Genomic DNA, 21,612 nt, shown 5'->3' with positions numbered 1-21,612 from the left:
GCGTAACAACAGATGTAAGATAATAAAACTGAATATTCCGTTAAATATATATTTTATTAATATTTAAAAAATATTTATATCTTTCAAAAAATAGACAATGATTCGAGATGTAAAATTACAAATAACAGTAAAAAATACTTCAAACTGTTTAACATAAATATTGTTATAAGCTTTAAAATCTTTTAATTGTGTATTAATAATAGATATTTTACATGAATATTTAAAAGTTAATTTAAATAAAAATTATATATATATATATATATATATATATAATAGCTCTACTTTGAAGTTTATTATTTTATTTGCACACATCAATTTCAAGCAAAGTTAAAATGAATCTTGCGGCGTATAACATACTATAGAATATGTAATATATAGAAATCACAAAATATGACGGCCTCAGAAAAAGGATAATAATAATATGATTGATGGATTTTTATAAAACTTCACCTTCACGTCGAAATATGTTTTTAATTCACAAAACGATTAACAGTTTCAATAATAAATATTCTTGACAAATATATGAGTCTGAAGGTAATCATCATAAGGTAAGAAACAAAAGTCATTTTGCAAAAAAAGTTCCATATCTTACAAGACATTTAACTTTTTACTGCATTCAGATAATTGTAGTAAATTTTACACATTATTCGTTTACATGCGAACACGCAACGAGTATGTTAGAATTAATAAAGTAAAATGTATCAAAGGTCAATCTCGTGTTATAATAAAATTGTTTTGATAAATAATAATCCGATGACAAATGTTGTTAGGAAAACGTGTTGAAATATTGAATTATAAAACAGTGCATTTGTGTTTGTTTATAATGCATGATATTTCCAGCAAAAATTTAATTCTGTAACCTAATTCAATCAAATAGTTTTTGATTTTAATTCAATTTGCTACACACTGATTCGATTTTATTTCAGCCTTTTATGCCCTACTCCATTTTATTAATTAAAATTTCTATGAATAGTAAGTTATTAGTTTTGATCGGTCAATTATTCCATTATAATAATGAATTAATAAAACTCTCCGAAAATATTATTAAATAAACAGAACAACATGGGTGAAAATATAAATATTAATTATAACTGAAGTTTACTAACGGAAGTGTTATTAAAATATTATTCGTCAAATAACAATCGAGTTAAAACCAATTTAATTAAGAGCTTTTGTTGCATTCATTTCTGGCTTCCTTATTTCGAAAACTCACAGAACGTTCGTATTCGAAAGAGATTTGTAGAAACTTAATTTGTGTTTTTCAATTAGTGTCGCTGCCTGTTCGGAAAAGGCAATCAATGCAAAATGGATATTACAGTTTATATCAGTTTATATCATTTTATAAACATTTCCCAAACAATCGCATTAAAATCTTATTGTTCGTATTGACTCTTTAAAAACATTTGCCAGATAAAAGCTAATTAGAAATGTAATTTGTTTATTTCGTGTTGCCTTACAACAGAATTTCATTTGTCGTTATTAAAACGCAAAATGTTCACGTTTCAGCAAACAATTACTCTTTAAAACAACGCCCCAAAAACACTCTATTTCTAAAATGAATTCTGTGAGTTTTTATTCAGTTGAAATGATCAAATTTAGGAAGCAACAGAGGTAAAGAATGAAATTAGTTTTTACTTTTTTTACACTCAATTTTTCATTCAATTATTTACCTTACAACAACATAAGGTAGGTGGTTTAAATAAATTAATAATTAGAATATAAATAAATAATACTAACATATATGATTGAAAGGAGGATCCAAAATTCCACATTAAACATAAATAAAACGCAGATGCGAAATAAAATCCAACAACCAGCACTAAAAAAAACTTTTTACCACGTCGAAGCATTGTTGACGAAAATTTCACTAATAAATAACAATTTTTCTCCACAGTTCATCAACAGATTTGTGTTTTCTAGTCATCGGCCCGAATAGATTAATAATAAACATGAAATGTATTAAAACCACGTAACTAACAAACTGGTAATCATCCTCGATTTATTTCAACAACAAGATAAACCTTGTTGAGTTTAGCGATAAATCTGACCGTACATTTGTTTGGATGCGTTTTAAAATGCACATTCAGAAATTTATGTATTTTTATAAATTCAGAGATAACGTCGAACACAAATCAATGCGTTTATCGACACATGGAGACGGTTCAGGAATAATAAATCAAGTGCAAGCGAACAAATTAAATTTTTCACTTGCGTGTTTACATTTAACGTTAAAGTATATTGTAATTTCTGATTAAGAATTTAAATAGGTACACTAATATATTTTTAAAGAGGCTATTAATTATAAAAAAAGTAATAATAATTTAATATTGTTGGAACTACACAACTTTTATTCAATGACGTCTAAATATTGTACTAATTTAAAGTGAAAATTTCATAAAATATAATTTAAAGCAGTAATAATTTATGAAACAGCCGATGCAGGAATTTGTGTCTAATAAAATAATCGGCAAACAAAAATAGTTCAATTGCATTTTATTTAACATATTAACGTTTTAATAACTTTGAACCAGCTTTATCTGATTACTTTTTTATTTTTACTTTAACTCAATTTTAATAAAAAATAATTAAAAGATCATTTTTAAATTAATAAAATATTAAAGAATTTTTTATGAAAAAAGAAAGATTTTCATTAAATTTAGTATCCTTCAAAAAAAATGTATCCAAAATATTTGATATGGCAGTTTAAACATGCATTGTCAAAATAGTTGTAATTTCTTAGAAAAAGTACTTGAAAGCCGAATTATTATTTATTTAAAAATAGTCTGGACAAACAATATTTTTATAAAATATTTGGATATTCCAAGAAGCAAAATAGTTTTATAGTATCGTATGACGTACCCCCTTTTAAGGTACAACACCACAACAAGTTTTAATTCAAAAATATTTAATATTTCTATTGAAATTGCTTAATTATGTTATGACAATAGTTAATACCAAAAATTATTTACAAATTTTATAAGTTCTATATTATGAGAAATTTTAAATAGATTAAATTTTAATTACTCTACAGATTTGAATAACTTTGTTTGAAAATGGACTTGGGTAATAATGAGTAATTTATCATACAGTTTAATATAATTAGGCAGTTTTGGAATATTTTAACATAAAACAGTGTGATAAATCTATGTCGTGATTAAAAGACTAACAAAATTATTCGAACTACAAACAGTAAAAAACCAAATATAAAACATTAGAATATGTTCATTAATTTGTAATTATAATTATTGCTGTTAAAATATTATTTAAGTACTACGTCATATTACAGAAGGTATTTACCGATTCGTTAGAATCTTTACAATAATTAGTATAACGAATATTAACGATTTATGGAATGTTTGACATTGTAATACCTAAAATTCACAAATTTCTTGAGTCTTTGGTACGGTACAAATCCATATGCAACTTTTTCTGACATATCTATCCGTAATTTATATAACTGCACTAAAACTAAAATAACTGACACAATCACAATTGATCCAATTATAAAACGTCTTCTACACTTTAAACTTATGCCTAACATGCTTGGACGATTTCTCCACAGTACTAACGTTTACATTTGTATAACACAAAAATGTCTGTTAGAGTCAGCAAATTTTTTAGTTGTTTATAATTACGCCAAGCTTAATAAACTAATTATTACCTGTGCGTTTTTTGCAGCAGTCTGTTCCGGAAGCTGTTGTATGCAGAACCCGGTCCCTCCTCTTGCACCACGTACTTAATCTTACCATGGGACGAAACGAGATGTTTCCCGGATATACCCAAGTCCATCTGTAAGTCCACAACAAGCACCAAAGTAAACGCGACCGCGAATACACTCACTGCGACCATCAGTCGTTCCTTAAGCTTCAACCCGCCACGCAACATCTTCGGATTCGTTGCTAAACTGTTGCTGACGGCTAATTCGGTACCTGTTACGGTAGGGGTGGTCGTAGGTTGTTTTGCGGCAGTCGTTAATTGCAGCTGTGTGGTTGTCGAAGGTTCAGGTGGCGGTGAGTACTTGGACTTTTGTCTGGTGAAGTAGTCACTTGGTACAATCTCTTTGGAAGTGTCTTTGGTGGTTGGTTTACGCAGGATTATTTCGCGGTTGGGGCGTTCTGCGTACAATTGGCTCGCTGATAATAAAGTATTTTTGTTTGGGGTTGGATCAGCATCGATTGTTGGGTTCTTGACTAAGTTATCAGTAGTAGGTTTTGTACAAATTGTACCAGTCTTTTTGTTCTTAGTTATTGATTTAACTTGACTATCTAACTTCTTAAATAGGCCCGTAAGAGAGAACTTGTGTTTTTCATTTACTAAAATATCAAAGTTAGACGTGGACTTGTTCTTGAGTGCGACACCATTATCAACAAATCTATCTACAACCTTAACAGCTTGATGTTTAACAACATCTACTGACTTAGACTTGGGTAAAAACTTCCTCCTACCGATCGGACTGTAATGCTCATGAATGTAGCCTTCCGACTGATGAACAGAGTTTTCTTCTGGGTTTCTTGAATATCTCCTCGCCAATATCCTCGAATTTTCTACGGTTCTTTTTTTTGCTACTACTACGGTTTGTGTGCCTGGAGGCGATATGGAAGTCAGATAGGGTTGACCCGTCTGATGGAATGTATATGGAGGGGTTACACTGTTGGAACATTGCACCCCTGTTTTGTCCCTGTTGTCCAGATTACCTTCACCCCGCTACCTCGTCTTCCACTGAAACAAAAAGTTAATTTTACGAAAAGCCTAATTGATACGAATGTGGGAACTGAATTTTATTTGGTTTGAATTTATTTGTATCATTTGTCATGTACAAGGTCCAGTTCAACCTCATTGGACTTTTATCCCTTCATTGGCTTTTAATAGATAATCAATAAGGGGAGTTTTAATCCGGTACGAGGATTAATTTAGAATTTATCACCTCGCACTTAATTAATGTTTTATAAATTAATTAACGCAATGTTTTGGCTTTGATGAAGGTAACCCCTCGGTTTTAGCTTACACATAGGGTTGTGAAATATTTCAGCCGTCGTAAAAATTAACCACACTATCATTAATTTCGAAATATATATATGTATATATATATATATATATATATATATATATATATATATATTTCAATAAAAATAAATAAGAGGAAAAATATTTGTTTTCTTTCGTGTTTGTAGCTTACAAAAATAGAATATTTTCATCAGTATTGTGAAGGTGTAAGTTGACGACAACATGCATTAAATTTTTCCTATAAATAACACGGTATTTTCTCTAAAGAAATATTATTGACGTAGGAGTAAATGCATTTAAAAAACATTGAATGTTCTACATAATTCAATTTGCAAGCGCGGAATTTGAATTTGCGTCAAATGTAAATCGTTCGGAACTTTATTCACTGTTTTAAAATCAATTGTGTTGAAGTGATGTGTGACAAAAAGTAGTTAAAATGAATATGTCACACCTCATAAAAATTGAATTGTCGGCATTGTCGAATTGTCACGTTGCAGATTAAGGATTTTTTTATTATTTTACGTTAATTAACAGTTACAAGGTTTACTATTGTTTTTAGCATTAAAATGTTATCTTTGGAGAAATAAAATACAATTACTTAAAATTAATTTAAAAACACTTTAATTCAGTGTAATATGTAATATTTATATTATTTTAATGTCAAATATTTTGAATATTTACTTAATTTTTCATATTTTAAATATTGTGTTTATACTTGTCTGGTACATCTCACGAAACTTGTATTAATTAATTTTAAACATCTCTGTTTTAATTTAAGTGAATTTAAAATGAGACACATTTCATTTTAAATTATCCCAACAAGTTAAACGTTTAAATCTTAAAAGAGGATTTCAACGAGTTTAAAATAAATATAGGTTTTCTTTTAGCAATTCAGATCTGAGTGAAGTTGTGACTTAACTACAACAATAAAATATTAAAATCATTTGGAACCTATCCAAATGTTGAGAGCTTACTTAAGTATGTTTCTGTCTAAACATTTACGTAGATCAAAAAACAAGCAAAAGCATAGTCATGCAAGGACTTTTTAAGTCGACATCCGGTATTTAATAAAATATACGTTTGATTTTAGTAAAGTTAATTTGAGGTTTTCACACAATGCATAACCTTCCATTCTGTAATATACCTTATTAAAATTACATAATTGATTGTTACAGTGACGAGCTAAATTAGACATAAAACAATGTAAAAATGCAGCTGTGAAAAACATTGTGTTACATTTTAGATTCTATAAAATATTTTATGAATACATCGTAATAAACAAGCGCATAACCCGACAGCATAATGATAATGATCGTCATTTTTTACTATAATCATAGGGTTGCGCTATTATGTATAGTTTTACGCATTCGCTTTTTACAAATTAAATAACTAACAACAATAAAAGCGGCAACACATAAAATCACAATGGCAACGTTCAAAACAAAAGCCAACATGCAATAGCACTCGCAATTTTTATATTTAACATTGCATGAATGTTAAATAACTCAACGGTAACTAATATTATTATATTTTCGATTCAATTATTAACAGAAAATAATTTTCAATCGGGAATAAATTAAACAAATAAGCCACGTTTACCGGAATGCGCCTACGAATTGATTGCGACCAAATTTGCATCACATAATTAATGACCGCATTCAATAACTGAAAATACAATTTTCATGGCGGTTTTATACATATTTATTAGTGCGGATTCGCACAGTACGAACTACATTAAATGAATTTGTACTGTGAAGTTGCAAGCGAAACTAAGACAAGGCAATTATCACTAAAACGTTAGTAATTAATTCAAGAAATGTGTTAAATTGGTTTTAAACGACTTTTGTGAATTCAACACTTTTTTATGTACGTTTGCATTCTGATAAAGATTTTGCGAACGTGCTTATAATGATTTTTCTGTGCTTATAGTGCTCTTGCATTCACGATAAGCTGGAATTAATAATTTACACGTATATTCTAACGTCATGTATTTTTTATTAGTTGCAAAAACAATTTTACGTCACATAAATAATTTCGTAGACAGTCTTGAAAAGATGACACGGAAAATAAGACCTCCAATTTAATACAGTTTATTTCACGTAAAATAAGCCCGTTTCGTAAAGCAAATACATTCATATTTTCATGTCGAAAACAAATTACATCGAAATATAAATAACCCCTCCAGTGTGTACTTTGAATAAAATGATATCGCTTTTTTTTCAATAATCCGTTGTGTGGTTTAACCAAAATTTCTTTCTAATGTAGAATATTGAATTTTATTTCAAATAACATTACTGTTTTAAATAAACAAATTCGATCCGTTTTAAATATAATAGAAGTAACGCAATTTATACAGCTAAAAAAACTGTCCCAAAAACTTAAAATATGTCTAAGTCTGCGGTTTCGGAGATACCGAGTATGTTTTTGACTTATTATCTACTAGTGAATAACTGTTATCAACTGAATAAATCAAACTTTTGTTTTCTGTTTTTTAAAATTTATTTTGTTAACATATGACATTGCTAAATTTTTGCTAACAAAAACAAAAGAGCATTAAGAAAAGTACATTAATACGACAAATAAAATAATCCTGTATATCTCTGAAATGGTTTATTTGTGTTTATAGTTATGTTTAAATTAATAAATTTGTATCCCCATTTATTTGTGTAAAGGTGTTGCTGAAAAAGGGAATACGGAATTTATAGTTTAGTTTTCTATAAACTTGTACAAAATAACAGACAGATAATCTAAGAAAAATTGGCTTCGTTATTTTTAATAAACGCCCGAAGCAAGTCGTTGAAATCTTGATTAATGCCGACTAGTAAAATCTTAATATGCAAGCTTAATTAAGTCAAAGATAATAACTGCAAAAGCTGTTTAGGAAATATTCCGCATTTATTTAATATAGACTATTGAATTGTAAAATATAAGTTACTTGATTGAATACCGTAAAAAGGAATATGCAAAACTTGTCGAAATAAGGATCATTAAACTCATGTCATGTTGATTTTAAACGTGTCACAGTTTCCACTATAATTAAAATGGAAATCAGGGAATCCTGTACAAAATTGTGTCCTGTGATGCAAATCACAAAAACCACTTAACTCGTGACATCCAATTATCAAAAATCTAATTATGTATTACTATTTCAAAATTAAAAAAGTATTTTTCTATTGATACTTTAAATTTTATTTAAAAAATTTCTTATTCGCCCATTTAAATAATAAAAAAATCAAGGGATTATTGTGACACAATTAATAAATAAATAATACAATCCCAGTTGAATAACTTGCATCACTATTCTGAAATTAAAAAATCATTTTTATATTGATACTATAAATTTAATTTAAAAAAATTCTAGAAATAAATATTAAACATGTCAAGAGATTTATAATAGTACAAATTAATAAATAAATAATACAATTTTCGTTGAATAACTTAAAAATTAAAAAATATTTCTTGTAATAAAATATTCAAAATTTCTTACACAACTTAATCTCCAAGGCATAAACGGTATTTTTCAAAAAAAATCTTCGTCGTACTAATCAATGTCTTACTAAAAATAAAGTCCTACACCAAGTATCATTATGAAAATAAAACAACAAGTCCTTAAAAAATCAATTATTTTTCATCCCTCATGACAGTCTCCACTCCCCTCATTCATCTCATCGTTGAGAACATGGCATTTGTTGCGTGTGCAAATAACGTATTTATACTGAAAATTTTTACACATGTTTCCAAACATTCAATTCCAATTACATTCAGTGTCAGTTGTTTCTCTTTGTCAAATGGATTGAAAATAAAATTCGATGTGTTTTAGGGGAAAAAACAAAATTCAGGCCGATCTAAAACGACACCAGCCTTGAGCCGTTTTCTAGATGTGTTTCGAAACAAAATACGTTCTGAATATTTTTACTCCTGTCGCACGCAATTAGATTTTACAAACAACAATCAGCGGAATCCTTGAAGATAAATAAACACAAACAACCAGAATCGTGCTCTCAGACAATCGTCCAAATTCAGAGATTATGCAGTTCGGGACAGTCGCAAATCTTGGTCGTTAATATACAAATGCACTGCACAGAAACAATGCCACATTAATGTTTATTGTATTATAAAATTTTAAAAGACCGCGGTTAAAACGTGGCCTGATAATAAAATACAGCTGACAATAAAACTTGATCCCCTCACAGTCCGGGTCAGGATATTATGGTGCTCTAAAACCTCTCAAAATTGAGATTTAATATTTAAAGTGTGTAATTATTTCAAGAGCTTAATATTTTTTCGGGAAACGCATAAGGACCCTCCTCCATTTAAATAATCCCATTTTAATGACACAGCTTCAAGTATGTCACTGGGAATGAAGTCCATTGTTTCGACTCTTTTTCGAATTTATAATTAATTATATGACGTGTGTTTATTTTATCGATTCAAATTAATAGTTTTACTAGTGGGAGTAGTTTTATAAAAAAATCGTACTAAAATATTTCAGATAAATGTAAAAATATTGTGTCATAAAAAGGTATTTTCTAATCCTAATTAGATATCATATTAAAAATTTGGTGAATTTTATCAATATAATACTGACTGATAATTTTACTTTCAATTAACGCCTAAAAATTGCAAACAAAAAATTAATCGATCGTTCCATAGTCAACAAGGGAAGAACTAAACAAGAAAGAACTAAGGTTACTTGACCCTCGAGGTAGTGGACGCATTACAAAATTCAAATTATACTTTATTTGTTAAATTCACGTGCAAAATAAATTATGGTATATACATATATTCTACATAATCAGAATTCTATATTGTATTTCCTATTCTAATTATACGACAGAGGAAAATATTTCCTACGTCATAAAATCTATGTATTTTCAAATTTAAAATTTATAGTTTATATAAATATAAAACTGGCGCAGTCGTAAGAGTAAATTAAATACAATAATATAGTGAAAATATATAATTTAAATAAATGAAACGATTACCGATTTAAATTACGTTTAAAGGATATAAAATTATTACAGTCAGATTATTTAATAATCAACTGAATACTTAAAAATATAAGTATCGTAGAAAATTGGGGAGGCCGTTGGGATCATTGTTTAATTTCACATTTAATTAACGCATAGAATCTACAAACAAAAAACTAATCGGAAATCTTCACTGAGACTATATACGACAAAAACCTATGGTAAAAGAAGAAAAATAATTATCAAAATGTCAATAAACAAATAAGGAGTGGATGTATGTTCAAAGTAAAATTATATAAAACTATATAAAGTTATATAAATACAATGGTTACTACTTTTTAATGTTAATTAAGAAATACATACCTCTAATTAAATGCAATCAAAATATTTTATGTTTTATTTAAAATAATTATCTTATATTCTTTCTACAATTCTTCATTTTGTACCTACATTAAAATAATACTTAAACAAAATACTAAACTAAATAAATAACAATGTGGATGACGATTTGTCTAAATTTATGTCGTTTTCAATTGTATTTAGATTCGGGCTCGATGCTGGTCAATCAAAAAATTCAACTTTCTTTTAACTAATTTTGAACAAATTTGGATGAATTCATACTCGTGCATGAAAATCCAAGTAAATAATATTTAATAAATTTGGCCAACAAAATCAAATTAGGATATGCTTTTAAAGTAATATCTTTGTCGTTTTTACGATGTGTAACAAAAAAGCAAAGAAATCTATAAAATATTTAAATATTTTTTCTATACTTAGTGGACAAATTTTTATTTAAATTCTTTTATGAAATATATAACAAAAAGTCTAATTTCAAATTTTGTACTACTTTTCTGTAATCTACCATTGTGTCTATTTATATTCAAAATTTATATTTTAAATCAATCTAAAACTAACGCTGTCGTATGGATTACATTATATATAACAATGTAGTGATAATATATAACACTGACTAAATGAAACAATTACAAATTTAAATTATTTAAGTTATGATTAAAGGAATATTATTACTATTAGATTATTTAATACTAAATTAACTGGTCACTTAAAAATAGGAGCATCATTTAAAATTAACACAACCGTAGGGATAAACAGAAGTAGAAAACAAATTTCACATTCAATTAACGCATAAAATCTCCAGACGAATAACTAATCAGAGGTCGTTAGCCAGTGAGACCATATACAACAAAAACCAACTGTAAAAGAGAAAAAAATGATATCACTTAACCAGTGAGAAGTGGACGCATTGTCAAAGTAAAACTATTGTTCAATGTCCGGTTAATTTGCGCCGGTTATATAAATACATTCTAGGACTAGGATTGCATGTTAAAAAGGATTTACCAATATCAATATCATATCTATTTATTTTCAAAAATTAAAATTTATATTTTATATCACTATAAAAGTGACGCAATCATAAGAACATATAATATATGACGGTATTGTAAAAATATACATCTCTAAATAAATAACAAAACGATTACAAATTTAAATAATGATGAAATTATATATAATTATTACAAACAATTAAATTGATTAATGTTAAATTAACTGGATGTTTAAAAATAGAAGTAAAATTGGCACAGCCGTAGGGATACTCACAAATAAAAAACATAAATTTCACTTTCAATTAACGCCTAAGACCTCCAGACAAAAAAACTAACCGGAGGTCGTTAGCCAGTAGGAGTGTCTACGACAAAAATCCGTAGTAAAAGGGGAATAACTAAGCAAAAAAAGGACTAAGATATCACTTAACCAACGAGGCAGTGGACGCATTATAAAAGTGAAATTATCCTTTATCGTCCGGTAAATTTACGCGCGAAGTAAGTTATATATATATATATTCTACAGGACCAGGACTATATCAGTTAAATGAATATGACCCGTTATCCCGGATTATAAATCATGGGGACGTTGGTGTTGTAACAGGACAGGCCATATCCTGGGACGCGTCGTATGAAATTTGCACATGCTTCATAAATCCACTGAGGAGGCTTCAAAAAAGATAATGGCAACTTCATCGAGTACTCATTGTATTTTATTTTTTCGCGTTTCCTTTGTATCACCGTTTGCATTTTACTGTAGGTAATACACACAAAGTGGAATTCCGTGTAATCGCAAAAATATGCTGCAAGTGATAAATTATTTGATATTTCTGCACTCTGGGTTTATTTATTAAGGAGGTGAAACTTTGCAGACAGCAAAAGTAACCCTTATATAAACTACCAACTAATTTATACAATAAAAAGGCTGATTTAATGACTTTATTAGAACTTATTTTGTATCATTCATAAACTTTACTTATAGTAGTAATTGGAGTAAAAGAAGTTTATAACTCGGCTTTAAAAATAACAGTAAAATAAATCAAAGTTATAGCCAAGTTTTTCCTTTAAAGTGAAAATAACAAGAGTTTCGTGGAGAATATTAAAACTAGCTAGACACACTTATTCCTTTTAGCTTTCTGCGTTCAACCGTTAATTAACATAAATATCCAACAATTCATTTAGCGAGAATGAAAATTAACACTGAAATGCGAATGGATTATTTATTAAATCACTCTGAGCCAAGTGGATTCGGTTTATTTTTATTCCGACCATAAAAATCCATAAAAACGGACATAATGAAGTAATTCACCGTTTTATAAGCGGCCTTTGTATTGGCTTAATTAATAATTGAATCGAAACAGTCACTTTATATGAGATGCGAGTGTCGCGGAATTAAAAAATAGAGCTGTATATATTATAGAAAGGTCTTAATTAGTTAATCTAATATTTAAAACATTAATTTCTATATATTTCACAAACTTTTATAAACTATGATAACAAAGTTATTGATTCAAACAATTAGTACAAGTGCCATTGCGTCGAAATTACAAATATTGCATAAACAGCAATTTAAAAATTATTACAATTAATCAGATATAATGTATATTTTTTGTAATTTCATATCACTGTTTATACAAGTATATTCTATTTTTAATACCGTACTTCAAGGGTCTGTCACTGTTCAGCAAAAACTTTTCCATAAGATCTAAATAAGTAAAACCTTTTATATAGTTCACAATCTCAGATTAATTCATTGGAAAAAAAAAATGCGATATAAAACTGAAACCGAGTGGATTTGCTTGTCACCGAGGGAAAAACAAATCAGACCAGCCTGAAACTTTTTAAATAAATTTAAAGGGACCAAAGTAATTTGATTGTAAACTTCGGTACAAGACCCAGTAATTTCCTTTGGAAATCACTTAGGAAGCGGGCAACGATTTTAATGTCTCGGGAAAGTGAGTGTTGGCCAAAGAATTTGGAAAATCCAGGGTTCCAGAGAAAATGAAAGTAAATTGCTTGTGTTGATTTATCGGGTTCGAAGCATTGTCAATGAGCTTTTTTATTAGCTGTTGCTGCCAAATGGGTATTTATGGACCCGAGCTACTTCAGCCGCACCAGCAATGCAGTTTATCAACAACGGGATCCACTGTTAAGTCTATTACATCGTAAAATCTCATTTTTGCCACGGTATAAAAGTCTCGAAAACAAAATTTAATGGTAACGCTGAATTTTATGGCAATTTTTTTTTCGTTCACAATTTATTTCCCCAATGCCTTATTTAAACTGAACATAAACTACTACTGCATGATTAACTAGAGTGTTCCTTAATGAAACAATAATTCTATCTTTGAAGTTGAGGGATTGTTCTACGTCAAGATCGATATTTATGGATTTGTAGTCTCGAGACTGAGGCTTGAGATTTCACGTAAGCAGTTTATCAACAGCCAGGCTCTAACTCTAAGCCTATTACCTCATAAAATCTCATTTACACCGTAAATAAAAGTCAGAAAACTGAAATTCGCCATTACATAACGAATTTATTAGAATTCTATCACACCTGCGAAATATTATTTCCCTAGTCTCATCGCGGAACAAGTTATTTTTATGGTCAGTTATGGAATAGAAGAAATTCAATTTTGCAATGAATTAATATCAATATTTAGTTGGTTATGCGAAATGAACAGTGCAATATATAGAATGTAAAAAAATCTTCTTTCACTTCAAAGAAATTATGTTGCATTTATTGCAACATGCATATAGAATCGCTCGGCTGTAAAATGAAAAATCTACAGTTTCTTGTAAAACTTGTTTTGATTAATGCTAGCAATTAAGGTAGTGGATAATTGTTCCAGAGGTTGCTGGCATTATCCACAATTTATACACAACAAATAAAATAATTGTTTACTTAAAACAAATATTAGAGATACAATTCTCGTTTTGTTTGTATTTGTGCTGTTGGATATATTTAAACGTATTATTGACAAAAAATGGAAGAAAACATGCAATAACACTCAATATTAATTTTATATAATTTAAAATGAAGTTATTACTAACATAAAAGTAAAATTAATTTGTTATACATGTTATACAATTGAATTTCAATAACTCGGATATCTGATAACTCGAATGAGCCAAGCGACAAGAGTAAAAATTACGTGTAACGTTTACTTGATAATTTGAACTATTTGATAAATCAAATTTTTGGAGGAAATCCATAATTCCGTTGTTAACCGTTCCATCAATTTTGATTATTGTTGAGTGAAGATTCAGAATATATTAATTAGTTTTTCTAACAACTTGTGAAAAAAGTGTAAAATACAGATGATATGAGATGAAATAGTGTTTCAAATAGGGCTTTATTATTTTCTGTGTTTAACGTGTCACCACAATTTTATTTTAAGAAATTAATGTATGAAAGAAAGCGGATGCTCTCAAGATAAATAATTTAATTTTTAAGTCAGTTATGTTAGGCTTAACATCTTGTTTTTTTAAAGGCCATTTTTATAGATATTTGTTTTCTACAGTTTTTCAGATATGTGCTAATACATCTACGATGTGCCTCCCAATACATTTATATTTATTTTATAGTTTATTTATTAACTTAAAATCTTGCGTCGATCTTTTTTCCATGCAAGTCATGGTCTGAGTTATCGACGCTCGACTGTAATTATTTAAACTGATATTTTTTTAATGTAACGATAAAACTGATAGCAACTATAAAGCAAATATTTTATCGTGATATCTATAATAATACTTTTATAATCTGTAATAGAGAAAAAAGGGAAAACATCTAATGACTACGAAAGTTATCTTAATAATTTTTCAAAAGTATATATATATATATATATATATATATATATATATATATATATATATATATATATATATATACAGTGTGGCATTAAAAAACTCTATGCATGAATAAATTGTATATTAAAATAACAGATAATAACGAATTAATTCCCATAATTACTTTAATTTTTAGTGGCAACAAAACATTCAATTTTGTCTATTACACGATGTACTTCCACTAATAACATGTGATAAATTTCAGATGTTTCGTAAAATGTGTTCTAATTAATATTTATAATTTTTTTACTGTAAAAAGTATCACTGTGGAATGTTGTAGAAAACATATTTATAGTAGGCCTATTGTTTCACTGACTATATTTTGAGCAATTATTTATTAAATTTCAGTTATCTTAAATGGGTCAAACTGTATAAATGCATAAAAATACTGGTTAATATGTGTTTTTCGATCGAAATACGTATATGAAATATTGAAATGTAAATGCGAACACCCATGCAACAAATTCCACACTAAACCTATGTTATTTTACGATTTGTACTAAGCTAAGGACAAATTGACAATAATACTGAAACAAATGTGTAATAAAGTATACATGTAAATAATTCTCAGAACACTTTAATGGCAAAATCGATTTATATGTCAGAATATAAATCCGTTTAATTAATTCATTTTTTACTGGCAATTATAAATTATAAAATTTTCTGTATATATTAATCACATTTCTAATGTATAATTAACATGGAGCACTTTACACGACTAAAGAGAACGAGATGTGTTTGATTGTATTGCATTTTTATGTAAAATAAGTAAAAATGCACTACAACGAAAGTGTTCTATTAATTTTTTATATGTAATTTAACAATACAGAACAGAAGTAATAGTGTTTTCATTAACGTCGATATTGTTCTAGAATGGATATTGCAATCCATTAGATTATCTATTTAAGTGATTTATTTTTTAACCTATTTGCGTTGCAATTTGCATTAGTGAGGAGAAATTCCAGGTGCTGAAGTAAAATGGGAATCTTCCACTACTAAAATAAAATCTCCAAATTGGTTCAAATTAAATAGATCGTAATTCTTATTCGTTTCAATCAACGTTCAAGGTCTTAATTGAGACATTAATTTTAAATCTATTACTATTACAATTCTAATAATCTATTATATAGTTTTAAAATTGCTGAAACAATTGTATCAGACTTATTTTGAAAGAATTTAATATGAAAAAATGAATTCCACACTTCAGTGTCTTCTCCCTTCTTCATTTCATCTCTTCCTTCGAGGTCACAGATCAAGATCGAATCACGATCCGCTTATTATCCAAACAAGAAAGCATTTAACACATAATAATACATAATTAAAATATTGTACACACATACCATTACAGTATGCATCCAGTGTACTTCTCATGTGCCACATTTTCCACTTTATAGGCGCGGTCAATGGTACAACGATTAATACTTAATAATAACATTATTTATCTACCATATCTGGTATTATACCATCGGCATGAACAATCAAAAACCATCGGAACAGTAACCATAACCTCCTATCACTTATGTTAGCTTAATGGGACGTTCGATGTCTTGATCTATTTGTGGCCGAGTGCACTTGAAAATTCCACAACGTCGCTGCATCTTTACGGTCTCGTGTTGAAGTAAATAATGGTTTACTGACATACCTACTTGCCAATTTAATTTACAATGCAAATTCATCTCGTGTTTCCTTCGACATTAATTCGTTGGGTTTCGCTTTAATTATGACTGTGTGCTCGCTATGGGGAAAATCAATGGAGGCTTTAATCAATTGTCACGCTACCATAAATGTTTTTAAAATATTACATACGTCTGACATCACATTCTTTCAGCACCGGAGGAGAGGTAACCTAATAAAGAAGTCGCGTTAAGTGGATTTTCCACCCGACCAAATCCTTTCAGTCATCAACCTTACGGACAGCAGGGTTAATCGTACCCCGATTGCTAATTAGTGGACGCAATCCCGATTTTCCAGAATTACAGTCGAGTTGCGGTCACGGCTGTTTTTCCCACAATTATCAGGAGAATGCGGCCTGGTCAGAGTGTTGAAAGTGTAAACAATACATTCGACCTTCCATATGTGTTGTTGATCGTTCTCACATTTTGTCAATGGGTTGCTAGTAGACAATGGGGTATTAATTTTCGATTGTTGGCTCTACTTAATTATTATATTTTTGTGCTATATTTTATAGAGGTATTATAGAAATGTACAATTATATGGGTGATTTGAAATTACAATTACCAGAATTCAAATTTGTGAACAATTCCTGAAATGATGCTGTGTTTTATGGGTTGAAATTTTATTAGATGATTAAAAATCCCATTTCATTTATAAGCTTTTTTATCAACACCACAGTAATAACTACATATTGGATTTGTCATTAATACGGTCAATAAAAACTAATGGAAAATAAACATTTATTGCATTTAAGCGAAAGTATTATAATTATTTACAATTAAAAATTTGTAATTGAAAGTAAACTTGTGCAGGTTCACTGAATCATTTTTTATAATCCTGGAAGTAATAATCCATATCTAAGTGAATATCTAAAATGGAAATGTTGTTTAATTTAACACACTGTCAAACCGGATAATTAGTATAAATAAACGACTGTTTTCTGAAAATAAAAGGACAGTGAAAGTGACTTAATCTAAAGAAACTAATTAAATGTAATTAACAAATTATAGTTATAGGTCGTAAAACACGTGCTAGCTTTGAGACAGCAATTTCCATAAATTTTTTGGAACGCAAGACAAAAAAAACCTATAAAAGCTGGAATGCCGTAAAATAATCTACTGGAAAAAATATTAGAGAAACTTTCTTTCTAATAACAATATAATATAAGGTTTTCGATTATTGACGTTAAAAATAAAGAAATACTTAAACGTAATGAGAGTATCACCAACAATTTTATGTTCTTTAAAAAAGGGCGAGTAAACTTACATAAATAAGTGGAATTTAATTTTTTCTAAAACTGAAATTTCTAAAATTTCTTATAATTACAGCATGAAATAATAGTGTATATTGAAAACGATTAAACACTAGTATAATAATTAAATTTTCCCACACTTTCAATTGTTCAGAGTAAATTAGAATAATTTTCTGTTTAATTATAAAATCATAATTTCACATTGAAAGAGTCCTATTTTAATCATTTTTCATGTTTTCACCACGCTTGTCAAGCAGGGAACCAGTGCATTGAAATATGTGTTTCATTTATCAAGTCGGTTAAAAATAAATTTTTGCAATCAAATTGTAGAAAAATTAGAAAATTTATAATAAGGGGCATCAAATCTCAATCAAATCATAAAATCAAATACAATTTTGTTGATATCAATAATTATCCCAGATAGCACAGTACGACCTCAGGATGCTCCAAACAGGTTCTATTTAAATAGATCCTAAAGTCCCAAGTTTAAATAGAATGTCTCAAGGACGTTTTATCTCGTATTTATTTAGAAAAATATAATCGGACGTCCCTGGTACGTCCTCGGTACGTGGCTGTAATATAAACGTGATGTGATGTATCAGAAACCATAAATATGAATTTAAATCTTAATATAAGCCAGTTTCTCTCTTTTCGTCATAGAAGCATAATATAAGACATGTAACAAAAATCAATGATTTATTGAAATACTTTCCAAGCAGTTTTCCTAAATTCAGAAAGTATCAAAATTATTAACTGGTTTATCACTAATACGCTAATGCATAATACTATGTAGCATATACAAAGTTTGGTGGCACAAACATTTAACCTTGTTAAAATTGTCATTATTGTCTTAATAGATGACTCCTGCTAAAATGGTAAGTAATTTGAAGTGCAATTATAAGTTTTATTTGGTGTTAATTTGTCCATAGGCGCTGCAATTAAATGTTTTAGAATCATAATAAATTAATCAAAAATGTGACTCAAAACTACATTAAATTGTTGGTGTAGAAATCTGATTAGTTTGATGTTATAGTTTATTATAATTGTTTAGTTTTATTTGATAATAAAATTTTGGCAATATTATGAGCTTCCTATCTATTAAGAACATCTATATGAAACATATCTAGAACATTTATTGGAATATCCCTAAGAAATATACAGTGGTGACTATTAATTTAGAAACTTTTTATGTTTAAATAAGTTATTTTAAAAAATAATTAAAATAGTTAAAATACAAATTGAATTATTTGATTTTAAATAACACACTGTATACATATACATATTCTCTGTATTTTAAAATTAATATTAATTTGTAAAAAAAGATGATTTTTGCTTGACGATAAAAATGGAAATTTTTTATACATTTAGCATTGTCGTTAAATCATTAGATTCAAGTATTATTGTATAAACTAATTGAATTGTTTAGTTCAGATGTGAGACAGTACGAAATTTCAAAACTATTGAAAAGATCCCAAAGGAACTGTTAATAAAATTATTAAAAAATATAACGTCACGAGTTACATAACAATTAATATACCGGATCCCGGAAGGTCCAAAAAATGTGAACAAGAAAATAAAACGTATATCACAAGCAAATTCAAAGAAATCTTCCAGAGAAATTGCAAATAAAAATTCACAGTATTCTTTGTCTGAGAGAACTGTTTTAGGCTAATGTAAATGGATTTGTTTAGCAGCACTACTGTCAAAAATTATTAATTATAAAAATAAAACAGCGCAATTGGAATTTACACAAAATCACATTAATTGGTCTGATGAAAATGGAGCTACGAAATCAAAATCACCTTCTTTGAAGTGATGGTAGACAGTAACAAAGAGATCCAAAAAATACGGGATACTCTATAAAGTATTAAGACTCACTATAGAACAGGAAGGTGGTGATATAATGGTTTAAGGCGCATCTAGAACAGGACCATTAATAAAAATAAATGGTGTGATGGATCACTTTTTTTATAAAGACATTATGCACAATATGATTGTTCCATATTCCTGATGGGAAATACCATTACAGATAAGACAAGGATCCTAAACATTCCATCCAAAAAGTAATACCTTGGCTTTAGAAGAATTCCGTTATTTTCATTAAGTGGACTTCTCAGAATTCCGATTTAAATCATATAGAACACCTGTGGGATTATATGGATAGGCAAATACAGGAAGAACATATTTTAAGCAAGGATGAATTTGGAAAGCAAGGCAAAAGGACTGTAACCAAAGGATTACAGGATTGCCCAAAAATAAAATAAAATTTAGTTAAAAAATATACATTTTTTATTTTGTTTTTATAATAACGTTATTTATAAACAAATATTGGTAATAGATATATTAATTTTGACGAGTTTAGATACCTCTGTTAACTCGTATTGCTAAAAGAATTATGTTTCCAAATTTACGACAATCTAGCAGGTAATATCTCCCTGGTACGGCCTCCGGAGAACGTTTCTCGAACGTATTTTAATCGCATATAGATCTAGGGCACCCTCAGAACGTATTTATACTACATGGGATTAAAACATAAACAATATTTAAATATTTATTAGTGATATTTAATGTGACAGGATAAATTTAATAAGTATAAAGTTTAATCTCCTTAACATTTCATATGTCACAGAGTAATTTTCATACCTTAAATATGAAATAAACAAAATAATATGAAATAAAATAGCTGGAATATTACGGACACAAAACATTATTTGATAGAAATCGACAAAGAACAAGAAGTTATAATAAAAACACCATGGAAGTTTTCACATTGCGTGTTTGAAAGAGTTCGTATCTAATTTTTATAGTTATTGGCATAAGTTACCCAATAAAAAAATCGTGCTTGTAATTTGAAAAGTTAAACTACTATTCCGGCCAGCTGTTGCGCCTTTGAACAAAATTTTCGTTAAACCACTTTTGTTGCCTAAATTATCCAAATTAAATGTACAAGCACTTTTAATTGTAATTTTGTATGCTAAACTAATTTATACATTATTCAGCACAATAAAGTTGGTTTTGATTACATACGATTTTATGGTTGTTTGGGGCGTAGAATAAATAAGTACATGTCAAATGTGAATTATTTATTTGTCGTTATTTCGACGATTTCAATCGATCTTCCAGCATTAATTTTAATGAGTTAGTGTTGAGACTTTACTTCTAAAAAACTAACTAATGAAAATACACAAATATTAATTTTTAGATGGACTCGTATAATGGGCCATTAATATTAGATTACCATTTTTATATTTTAGTACTAATACTAAAACCGGGTATTTAATGTCATTTTCGTATAGAAAATATAATAAATACTGCATTTATTTCTACGGGATTATCTATTATAATAACAAATTTTATTATTAAATGGAATGAATATGTTTTTATAAAAGCTAGCAAATGGTTAATCACAAGAGTAAATAAAATGTCGTTAAGCTTCTACTCGTTGTCCATTAATCAATACCGAAACAACAACAAAAAAAAAAAAGTAATTCGAGCCCATTTTAATTTGTTCAAACGTTCG

At 28.3% G+C, this 21,612-nt stretch overlaps 1 protein-coding gene across 4 annotated transcripts in view; it reads right to left on the bottom strand.

The window, feature by feature from the left end:
• The window catches only part of LOC109596033 (extracellular serine/threonine protein CG31145), a 114,211-nt gene that overhangs the window by 76,152 nt on the left and 16,447 nt on the right, over window positions 1-21,612 (bottom strand). For 3 of the 4 annotated variants that reach the window (XM_049961250.1, XM_049961251.1, XM_049961252.1), the window contains one exon: window positions 3,662-4,719. In XM_049961250.1, the coding sequence (XP_049817207.1) occupies window positions 3,662-3,885 (224 nt within the window). In that variant the 5' untranslated portion in view covers window positions 3,886-4,719. Of the gene's footprint in view, window positions 1-1,737; window positions 1,872-3,661; window positions 4,720-21,612 lie in introns of those variants that run through there. The other variant, XM_049961254.1, reaches the window with a different exon arrangement.

Source organism: Aethina tumida, chromosome 1 (assembly GCF_024364675.1).
Source record: "Aethina tumida isolate Nest 87 chromosome 1, icAetTumi1.1, whole genome shotgun sequence".
Classification (NCBI taxonomy): domain Eukaryota; kingdom Metazoa; phylum Arthropoda; class Insecta; order Coleoptera; family Nitidulidae; genus Aethina; species Aethina tumida.
The sequence above is the reverse complement of the archived record's forward strand: the minus strand, read 5'-3'. Positions and strand labels throughout refer to the sequence as shown.